The sequence below is a fragment of the Bombyx mandarina genome, chromosome 26, assembly GCF_030267445.1.
Source record: "Bombyx mandarina strain Sakado chromosome 26, ASM3026744v2".
In the NCBI taxonomy this organism is placed as follows: domain Eukaryota; kingdom Metazoa; phylum Arthropoda; class Insecta; order Lepidoptera; family Bombycidae; genus Bombyx; species Bombyx mandarina.
In genome coordinates this window covers 3,149,038-3,161,129 of record NC_143232.1, presented here as the reverse complement: position 1 = coordinate 3,161,129, position 12,092 = coordinate 3,149,038, and the positions used below count along the sequence as shown (strand labels likewise).

The 12,092-nt window shown below is 33.8% G+C and overlaps 1 protein-coding gene across 1 annotated transcript in view; it reads right to left on the bottom strand.

Moving 5' to 3' along the window:
- Positions 1-430: 430 nt before the first annotated feature.
- Positions 431-12,092, bottom strand: part of Dopr1 (dopamine receptor-1) — a 113,959-nt gene continuing 102,297 nt past the window's right edge. The window contains exons 7-9 of the mRNA XM_028184779.2: positions 9,186-9,433; positions 4,046-4,257; positions 431-3,309 (exon numbers count right to left, since the gene is read on the bottom strand). Of these exons, the coding sequence (XP_028040580.1) occupies positions 3,214-3,309; positions 4,046-4,257; positions 9,186-9,433 (556 nt within the window). The 3' untranslated portion in view covers positions 431-3,213. The remainder of the gene's footprint in view (positions 3,310-4,045; positions 4,258-9,185; positions 9,434-12,092) is intronic.

The following is a 12,092-nucleotide window of genomic DNA, read 5'->3' as shown; positions in this document are numbered from 1 at the left end:
TCCCTAACTTATTAAGACGAAAATTTTAATTGCTTTCGTATTCATATCGAAGCCAGCTAATTAAAATGAAAATATTAAAATTCTATATTCAAAACACGAATGTTCAACGCGTAATCAACACAGAGACTAGTATTTTGACGTAATAAAACTTAGACTCTGTTATTAAAAATGGAAAAATGTCATAAGATCAAGCATGACTTGTGAGATTCAAGTGTTTCATTCACATTTATCTTAAATGTTAAATTTATTCAAGCCATGACCTACGTGTTTATATTATTTTTAAATTAATTACATGTTTAAATTGTCATTCCCTAGGAATATAATACTAATGACTAGTAGGTACTAGGCAGTACTGCTACTACTCTCCTTAGACGATTTCGACCACGGCGACCATTTTAAATCTGTTTCTAACAGTCACGGTGTTCTCGTGAGCATTACGGACAGGTGATCACACCATTATATTACTTAAATGTAGGAGAGTAAAGCTGTAATTTCATCGCGACATACTAGTGGTAGGACGTCTTGTGAATCCGCACGGGTAGGTACCACACCCTGCCTATTTCTGCCGTGAAGCAGTAAAGCATTTCGGTTTGAAGGGTGGGGCAGTCATTGCAACTAACTATGTTGAGAACTTAGAACTTATATCTCAAAGTGGGTGGCGCATTTCCGTTGTAGATGTCTGTAGACTCCAGTAACCACTTAACACCAGATGGCTCGTCCACCCATCTAAGAAAAGAAATAATAACTATCTCAGAGCAGAGTTTCTCCTCAATGTTTTTTACTCTGGTTTTCACCAAAGCCCTCGATTCTGGCATTAATAAATAATACTAATTATTTCGTTCTTAGAGACAAGGTAGAAGAAATTCATTCATAATATTAGAATTATTACTTTCATACATGTTTTATTAGTTTCGCCTTGTCTGTCTGTTTATATCTATTTAATGTTTTATCTCTAAAAATATATTTTAAGAGAGATAGCAGATTTTTTTATTGGTTAGTATCTAGAGCTGGTTATTAATTAAGATTTTATAGGGGGTTAGTGAATTTTTCAAGTGGCTGGTCACAGATAAAATTACATTTACTAGAGGTCCCGCAGTAGTCGAAATTCGACTATAATTAATTGGAATTGTAAGTTTGTACACTATTATGATTGTATTTTTACTTCTATAATCACAAATTTCGCCAAGACTACACTATAAAAAATAATAACAAAACAAACAATATTTAATCTATTCTCAATTTGACAACAAAAGTTTGACAATAAATAGTATGCATGTGTGTGTGCGTCAAATATGTAGTATGTAGTGTGTGTAATGTTTTCTTTATTGATTTAATGTATCTTTTATGCATTTTTTTAAAAAAATATTAGCATTGTGCACTTCTTCTCTATATTCTCTATAAGTGTGCAAAATTTCATACTCCTCCGTCCCCGCAATTTTCGTAAAAAGGGATACAAAGTTTTTACTTCACGTATTAATATATAGATAAACTAATAAGAAATGGCTACTTTATTTTGTACTTACAGAGGAAAATACGTTTTGGATGCTTTTTAAATGAATTATTCCTTTAAAAAAATATATTTGAAACTACTTAAACCGTTGTTCGTCTAATACATAAAGCCTTTGTGATATGCTAATCTAAAGCTACTGCAGATGAAACCAAATTCTATGATATTGTATATTTTCTTATTCTATTAGGTATGCAGTTTTCTATATTTTTATACATTTCATTTTTATATCTTTAATATAACATTTAACAATATGTTCGATTAATATCGTTCTCATATTTACAATAAAATTAGAATCTACAAATTTTATAACAAATGTTTAAAACACTTTGATATGTTATAAGATAAATTATTGAATAATTTTAAATATGTTCATATAAACAGCTTCTTATCATACAATATTTCTTTAATTTTAATTAATAATGTTCATTAGCGCTTTTCCCCATTGAATTGTCTTTTATACTAAATAATCACTAAATTTAGTACATATACATGCTATTATACTTATTTTAAGTGAACAAAAAAATACATCGAAAAGTTGTTTTTATGGACTTTTATATGTTGTAGACTGTGGCAATAAAATCTTTTAGCAAAAAAAAAAGAAATCTGGCAAAATATAAATTGCGTTTGAAATAATTATAAAAAAAAAACTTTCATTTTTAGGATGATCCTGGACCATTCTCGGAACTGAAAGCTATACTTATCACTTATTTTTGGCATAGCTTTTTTATTAGATATTATTATTCGCACGTATTGTTAAGTTCCATTTAGATCAAGGAGTTTGCTGCGTATTCATCAATGTCAAACTGTGGTATCGATGGTAATGGTAACTGTTTAGAAAAACGTGTCATTAACCTCTTGTATAGAGTATTTAGTGATGATTTTTTTTCCTATAAAAAATTACTCGAAAATAACAATTTTTTATTTACAGTTGAAACTTTAGTGCTTTAAGCTTTAGTGCTCTGTTCAATTCAAATACTAAACTAATTATTTTTACATATTATCGTGTAGCGTATCTTTCCTTCTTTTGATAAATCATAACAATATGATAAGATTTTTTCAAGGTAAAAAATTCTAGTCATTAACTTACTGAACAAAGGTATAACTTATCTTCACACCGGCGGTAGTTTACTTTAGCGTGAAACAAAAAAAAAAACATTAAATCTCACTGAATCTCAATATGAAAAGAAAAAGTGGCTTTCGTGAAATTAAATTCATACTTTATTTCACTTCGGACAAAATGTTCTTTATTTTCTTGACTACTTTTGGTTGTAGCTCACATTCAATCTTACAATAAACTCTTTTGAAGTCGAAATTTAAGAGATCCTAAATAAAGCCCACTAAAGAATCTGTACGGTACATTTGATTTGATTAAAATATCATCTAAATCTTAGTCAATATTTCAATGTTGCTTTTTCACGATTAACACTCGCCAAATAGTTTTTTATGAATTATATTTACAAACGACATTATATAGTATAGCATCATTTAGCTCATTAGAATTGCTTTTATCATTATTTGAAAATCACATGTGTTAGAAAATAAGTTGTTTTTTTTCGATTGTTGAGCGGGCTACCACGAAATGTCCCAAAATGTCGTATAGATAGTTAGATAGATTATTTAAATGCAACTAAGATTTTATTTCTACGTAACTAAACTACATCACTCTTGTCCAGTAGCACGTTGTTGCTACCGTTCTCTTCTTGTCAGATGTGGTATTCCCGTAGTGGTCTTACCGATTCCGCTGAGGATCTAGGGGTGGGGTCTACTCCTGAAAGACCTAAGGAGCCGCTTCGGCGTACCTGAAATGCGGCTCATCTTAAATTGCGTTAAATATAGCAGTATATTTTGCATGAATTGATAAGCGAAAAAAAAAACTTTAGCACCTAAAAAAAATATTTCCACAACAACTTGCGAATAGATAGCAATATTAAAGTTCCGAAATTATCTCGAAAATAAAATTGACAGTATTACTATATAAATAAGATTATAAAGCTGAAGAGTTTGTTTGTTTGAACGCGCTAATCTCAGGAGCTACCGGTCCGATTTGAAAAAATCTTTCAGTGTTAGATAGCCCATTTATTGAAGAATTTTATTGAATTATATAAATCACGCTAAGACCAATACAAACGGAGCACCAATAAAGAATGTTGCAAAATCGGAGTTTTTTGGGGATAACTTCCTCTTTTGGAGTCGGTTAAAAAGCGTGATTTAGGTACCTTAAATATCTCCTTCTCCTTAACATTCTATTATTCAAAAATATTTTAACTTTCTACGTAAATGAAGTGGCGGGTAAAATTTAGCGTTATGCCAAAGTAAATATTCCACGGGCAAAAGCTACTTACTATATAATATTTCATCAAGGAATTTACTGAAGGTAACATTCATTAATCTTATTAAACTACTTACTCAGCTTAACAATAACAAAAATCGTTCTTAAGCTACGCACATACACATACGAACTAAACACAAATGAGATGATCTACAAATAGCCAAAGTATACTTAAAAACATTACAGAAGCGTCTTCACAGACTCACCACTAATGTCTTAGTTCCGTAATCTGTGACGAAGTTGTCGTTTCTCGTCGGCGTGTTCGCTCTGACTGTTTGATAGCCGCAACAAGGTGGATACCTCGATGTGAGGATTTTCTTGAAGGCCTCCCTGAATTCAGTGTTGAATATCGAGTAGATGATAGGGTTGAAGGCCGAGTTGGAGTATCCCAGCCACGTCAATATCTTGAAGGCTAGATCTGGAAAAGGAATGCTCATCAAAACTAATTCTCTTAGTAGACTTCTTTATGTAAACACAAGCTGAATTGAAATTGTTGGTTAACTTTGAATATTTTATAGTATTGATCATATGAGAGGAATTTTATTGAGAGCAGATTAGAAAACCTAACAACAAACTTAAAATTTTTGACTAATAATCGCCACTTTACCTGACGGGTATTGCTGGTATATGAGGATTTTTGACTTGTTGAAATTAATTAACATTTTTCTGGGCTTAGAAGGATTAATTACATCGGGCTTGTTATTTTGTGTGCACACAAAATCTGAGATAATTTCGAAATTACGTTTAGACTGTACAATGTGGCTATTAAATAAATATATTCCCGAAAAAAAACGCTAAAAAACAAATTGTTTAAAAAAAATTAGAACTTTGATATGTTCGGATAACCGTTTATTTTTTAACGAACGCATTAAACTGAAATGAACAAAATTATTTAAAAATTTGTTCTTAAAAACTATACAATACAGCATTATAATCTTACTAGCTGTACCCGTCCGCTTCGCTGGGCATTTCAAATTAACATTATTATTTCTCACCCCCACAAAGATTCTCATCACTAACGCCCCCGCAACTGGTGTAGGGAGTCCAACACTCATATAAATATTAGTCTATCCATTAACTACATGTATTTTCTACACGGATACCAAGTTTCAAGTCTATCGGATTCATGGTTCAGTAGTTATAACGGAACATCCGTTAAAACCACTGTAGGTTTATTTATTAGTATAGATAAACGGACAATTGACACTGTCAGACTATGTACAACAGTGATTAAAACGTAAAGTTGTCGTGGTCAAAGGCATAAGACGCCCGGCGTAGACGTATCGACCGATGATTCAAATTTCCGTAGACAAGTACCATTTTGCCTTATGAAATACATACTCTACGTATGTTCATTACTAAATAAAGAGATAGCATCCTTAATCAGTATACTTATGACCAGTCTACGCAGTAAATAAATAATAACTGTGACTGATAATGATGAATGATTACTCTTTAATGAATTAGTGTTGAGTAGGAATTCGTACTACTAAATAAACTTCTTAAACGTGACATTTATATTAAGAGCTGTCATTTCGATTTCAATCAATAAATATGAAGTGATAGAAGCTCTCGTTTTGAAATTATCACTTATTGTTTAGCTGTATTTCACTATTTTTATCAACTAAGAAAATACTTTACGATTTTTTATTTCAATACAAAGTCACGAATCTGTTTTACTTGTATTTGAGCATTAAACTAATTACGTTAGTTTTTTTAATAAAATCCGCCCAGCTCGGTTTTCCGAAGGCTATTGACTTTACATAGGCTACTTTGAGAGGGCAATTGAGGTCGTAAGTGCATTTTTTTCCCTACCTATGCTGATAGCATTGAGAGGCTATACCAGCCTTAACCTAAGCTCTTGGGGCTCAAACCGGAGGTGTTGCTAACACTGGCCCTAGCAAGAGCAGTATTTGCAGAATCTACCACAGGATCGGAAACACGACTCACTGAGAAGGTCCGGCGAGAAACTCAGTGGGCTGTGTCAATAGGTGCATTTGTACAATAGCTGTTTTGTCTTTGAAACAGAAACACGTACTATCTTCATTGGCATTCAGGCAGTACAACCTGCGTACAGCATGCTCTAACACCCCTATACGTAAATATATATGTAACAAAGTAAGGGGGTAGGGGGGAATATGATGTATAATATTACAAAATCGAAAAGGGAGGAACTTTTTTTTTTATGTATTGCTGAGATGGGTGGACGAGCTCATAGCCCACCTGATGTTAAGTGGTTACTGGAGCCCATAGATATTTACAACGTAAATGCGCCACCCACCTTGAGATGTAAGTTCTAAGATCTCAGTATAGTTACAACGGCTGCCCCACCCTTCAAGCCGAAACGCATCACTGCTTCACGGCAGAAATAGGCAGGGCGGTGGTACCTGCCCGCGCGGACTCACAAGAGGTCCTACCACCAGTAAGGTACTATTTTGATATTCTAAGAAATGTTTTCCGATATGCCAGCCTGGAACCTAACGTCAGTTTTAAGTTTGGGATGCGGAAACCGATAGAGAATGCCGTTCGTGGCCCTTATCTCTTGCCTAAGAGCCTTATTTGAAACAAAATGACTTTAGTGCTTGAAATTCATCAATTAACTTAAACCATTTCTTCTAAATAGCTTTCTGTCAAAATCACAATGAAAGATAAGTATACCGTTCTAAAGTTCCATTAACTAAGTTAAAAGCTGTATAACGTTTTGCAATTCGAAAGAAGTAAAAACCCGAGTACTTACATGTGTTTTTTTTGTAAGAGCTTTTATGCAAGTTCCAGACTTTATATAAAAGCTTAATTTGAAGCTTTCAAACAAATTACTTCACACACCAACCTTTGCAAGACTCCTAACCTTTCTTTTAAAATCTTGTATAAAAATTGGAAGACTTATTTCTCGAGTACAATTTCTTTTTCGTGCAGAAGAACCAAAGAGCTTAGAGCTTAAGTTATTGTATGCGGATACCGATAACTCGATAAAAGCTCAAATCGAATCTGTTTTAACTAGAATAATGATTATTTTACACTTTACTCTTGAATAGAAATTAGCTTGGTAGTAATAGTAATATTACCAGATTAAGTTATTGACATATAAAGAAAAGCCTTTAGTACCTTTTAAAAAAAGGTTGGTATTAAAAAAAAGATTTTGTCTTAGACGAAATCACTCTACTGTCTTTCATTTAGTGAAGAGAGTAGTTGAGTTTTGAGTTATATAATAATACTGTTAAAAATATTAATCTAAACAGAGATTAAAGGCTTTAAATGTTGTTTTATAATGATATTGAATACTCTACTAGAATGATTAAGCAATAAAATAATTAATTGTGTTTTCTGTAATAAATACTAAAGGTTTTTCTATACAAACATACTTATCACCATATTATATTTACTATTATTAGGATCATGTTAAATCTAGATTTTGTTTGTTCAAAGTTGGCTTACAAATCGTCGTGACTAAAATAAGTTTGTTGCCTTCGTACCTGGCAGTAGTGGAATTCTAATTATTGTTGATACAGATTGTAAGTCAAACCATGGTACAGGACCTTATACAATACAATTTGGACTTCGAACTCATGTCTCAAGCTGCGCTTTTTTTTTTTTTTATTGCTTAGATGCTTGGTCGAGCTCACAGCCCACCTGGTGTTAAGTAGTTACTGGAGCCCACAGACATCTACAACGTAAATGCGCCACCCACCTTGAAATATAAGTTCTAAGATCTCAGTATAGTTACAACGGCTGCCCTAGCCTTCAAATCGAAACGCATTACTGCTTCACGGCAGAAATAGGCAGGGCGGTGGTACACCGTATACACCTACCTATATACCTATATACCTATATTCATGTCTCATGTTGCAATGTGTTCTCGTAATTATTAATGCGTTGCAATGGGTTCTCGTAATTAAAAACAATGAAATCTAATGCAATTTAAAAAAATAACATAAATTTTATTACAAAAAAAAAAACATATCGATGTACATTGCTTGCTCTTATCAGTGCGATAATTTGCGAAAATATTTCTATTGAGTTCGAGAGCGACCTGGAATTCATCAATATTCATATCGGCAGGTCACGTATACATTCTCGAGTTTTGATGAAAACCATTATTTAGGCGCAGCTATGCTGGTGATTCTAGAAGGTAGTTAGAAAAAATCCGTTCAATGGTGCGTGTTGATTTATATCGAAATATTTATTAAATCTTGCCTTGGATATTACTGGTGGTAGGACCTCTTGTGAATGTGCACGGGTAGGTATCACCACCCCGCCTATTTCTGCCGTAAAGCAGTAATGCGATTCGGTTTGAAGGGTGTTGTAACTATACTGAGACCTTAGAACTCATATCTCAAGGTGGGTGGCGACATTTTCGTTGTAGACGTCTATGGACTCCAGTAACCACTTAACACCAAGTGGGTTGTGAGCTTGTCCACCCATCTAAGCAATAAAAAAATAGAAAAAAAATATAAGTTTTTTGTAACATTAATCTAATGTAAGTAGTATCTTTCTTTGTGTGAGATATTCTAACTAATTCTTGGTGGTGGTCTCCTGAAAGATCACATTTGCTCATAGTTAGCTGCCAATCAGGTTTTTGTACGAATATAAGATGGGTATACGCATATTGGTATTTTGGGTAGCATCGAAGGCAAGACACCAGCCTGATGGTCAGAGTTAAGTCTGGTTAAGAAAGCGATTGGTACTAGCTGCTATGCGGTCCTTGCCACCCATGACCGATCACTATGGAGGAAAGTCACATCTGGTCGCGATTCTCAGTAGTGAGGGAACGATGAAGAAGAAGAAGATAATGCATATGAGCTCTGGAAAAAACTTAACACTAGTTAAGCCCTTTTTTTGAAAATAAAATAAATAAATAAATAAAAGAAATGTGTTCTATATTTACTCGCAATAAAATGTTAATTAACATTACCCAACAAATATAATTCAAATTATTATTAGAATGACATAACATTAATTTTTTATAATGAATGTTTTAAAGACAACGAACATTTCCTAGTTGGACTATCTCACTATCTCTTTCGCACATTTTCGTTACATCGACGCTGGTTTTTTTTTTTGTTTTGACAATCTATCCTTATATTTCACATTTCATCCTTACCGCATGGCCTATGTAAATGTTCAGGTGATTTGCTTATATAATTAATTAGCGACCCGCCCTTGCTTCGCTTCGGAAACTGTTATTTATTATTGATTTCTCCACTATTTAATGATGTTATTATAAATTCCCCTTCAATTATTCTATCCATTAAAAAAAAACGCACCAAAATCCGTTGCGTAGTTTTAAAGATAGGGATATATGGGCAGAGAAAGCGACTTTGTTTTATACTATATAGTGATACTCACCAGGGATGCAGGTCTTGCAGAAAGCAGCGACGATATTCACGCAGAAGAACGGAACCCAGCAGAGGAGGAAGACGCCCATGATGATGCCCACCGTGATGGCAGCCTTGTGGTCGGACACGTGGTACGGTGACGAGTGAACGTGCGTGTGGACGCGGGTCCGGACCGATTTGGTTCTATTGTCCGGCATTTGAACCGTTCGGGTTACCGCCCGAATCGATTTAACGTGTTTCTGGGCGTAGCAGTAGAGCCTAAGAAAAAAATAAAGTGCTTTTAATAAAATACAATATTCAACACTATGAAAACCTAGAAATTATTCAACTCGTGTTTCACTAAATAAATAAAATAATATAGAATTCAATATTTATTTATTTATGGATTACCGACAGGGTTTACAGTAAAACATAAAATAACATTGACATGTATAGAGTAATTGATAACTGCAACTCTAATTAGAGGCAATCACAGCATGCATTACATTAATATATCAATAGAGATTTAACAATACCTACTATTAATAATAATAAAAAATTAAAAACAAAAGAAAGACAAGAAGGACAGTAATACCCGATTATTTTATATAATAATATAGATTCGATAATATAGAATTAGAATATAAAATAATCTATATTATAAAGATGAATTGCTGTTGTTAGTCTCGCTAAAACTCGAGAACGGTGGGACCGATTTGGCTAATTTTGATCTTGAATTATTTATCGAAGTCCAGAGAAGGATTATAAGGTAGATAAATATGAAAATACTCGGAATTAAATAAAAATAACAATTTTGTTTTTACTTTGATTTGTGTCCCCGTCGGACGGATTCCTTTTGTTTGTTTTAAGTTTTTTTTACAAAAATGTTTAGGTCTTTTATTTAGAGATTGAGGCACTACGAATTCTGCCGGGTCAGCTGGTATAGAATAAATTCAATGGTGGTAGGACGTTTTGTGAGCGCGCATGGGTGCCACCAAAATAGACAGGGCATTTTCTTTGCGAAACAGTATGAGAACTGGTTACCACTTAATATCAGGTGATCCACGAGCACGTTCTCGTATCTATCCATAAAAATATGTTTTTTTCAAATCAAATTCAAATTATTCATTACTTTAAAAAAGATTCAGTGGATTTGTAGTTATATCATATCCTACATACATATATAATACCTTCTTTTTTTAAGATTGAAGAATTACTGTTGGCCCGGAGGCCTTTCCAGTTTCACCAGGACAGGTGGGCGAGCAAAGGCTCAGCCAGGAGGGGTGGGATTTGCTAACAGCTACCCGAGCGCCTCCGAAGGAGACCTAACAACTCAAGAGCAGCTGCTTCGCGAATGAATCTACAACCGGATCGGAATCGCGACCCGCTGAGAAGATCAGGCGAGAAACTCAGCGAGCTGATTTATGGGATATAATACTGAGCCATTAGTAGGATACCATAAAGATTTTAAATAACAATTGGCGCAAGAGTTTTCAATAAGATCAAATATTATCTATTTATCTCTGCAGGTATGGTCCGTGGTTATAACATAACTATTACGAGTTGAGCCACTTGTAAAACTTGTTGCAGTTTCCTTAAGATATATTGCAATGAAATAGGATAGTCATTAGTAGATAATTATTATATTATATTACTACCGGAGGAATATTAGGAAGTATATGGAAAGCTGAATCTGGACGTGACTAGGATCTCTCGAGCGGATCAAATGATTTTATCTAAAGAATTTTCTGATTTAAAATATTAATGACTATCCGAATTGTGTAAATTCAAGCTTACATTGTCACTTCAAATAATAACTTCTTAATGTGCAAAATTTAAAGTACTCATCCATTTTGCAAGATTACATTCGTTCGGAGGTTTATATGTAGAGATAATAAAATAGTTTGAGTAATAAAATAGATATAAAAGCATTTGGTGATCGTTAGAATTATGATGAATTTTCATTTTAGTTGGATACTACAAAAATTAATGTTTTTAACAAGCTTTTATTATACCTAATTTAAGTAATCTTAATAATAGTACTTCGCAATATACCTCGTACCAATATACCTCCTGTATCTTTTTCAAGAAGAGATCGCTTTTACCGATAAGACCGCCTATTGTACAGCCTCTTGACTGTTTATCAATGCTGTGATTTGGTGTGCAAATAACTATACTCTCTCTCTCTCTCTCTCTCTCTAATGAAAGGTTTAGCGTAAGTTTCATCATTAATTAAGGACGTCCGGTTCAGTTAATAAGTTTTCACGTATACTTAGTCCAATTCATTTCATTGATTTGCCTTAATATATTATAATAAAGACCACGGTCACCTGTATTATCTATATTAATATTATCTATACTAATATTATAAAGAGGAAAGATTTGTTTGTTTGTTTGTTTCGAATAGGCTCCGAAACTACTGGACCGATTTGAAAAATTATTTTTCCATTAGAAGCCGACATTGTCCCTGATGAACATAGGCTACTTTTTTTAATTTTTTTTTTTTTTATGGTGTCATGTGTGTTTTAATGTTTCCGAAGCGAAGCGAGGGCGGGTCGCTAGTTAATTCTAATTTTAGTTCCGAGTGTTATTCGAAGGGTTTTGGTAATTTTTAATCTATCACCACCCATTGTTATTCAATAAATGATCCCGTTTTCCAGTTATGCGTTTCCAATAACGCGAACGAATAGCGCGCTTCAAACGATTTCGTTCACAGCCCATCAGGTGTTAAGTGGTTACTGGAGCCCATAGACATCTACAATGTAAATGCGCCACCCACCTTGAGATATAAGTTCCAGGGTCTCAGTATAGTTACAACGGCTGCCCCACCCTTCAAACCGAAACGCATTACTGCTTCACGGCAGAAATAGGCGGGGTGGTGGTACCTACCCGTGCGGACTCACAAGAGGTCCTACCACCAGTGATAAGGTCCTACCAC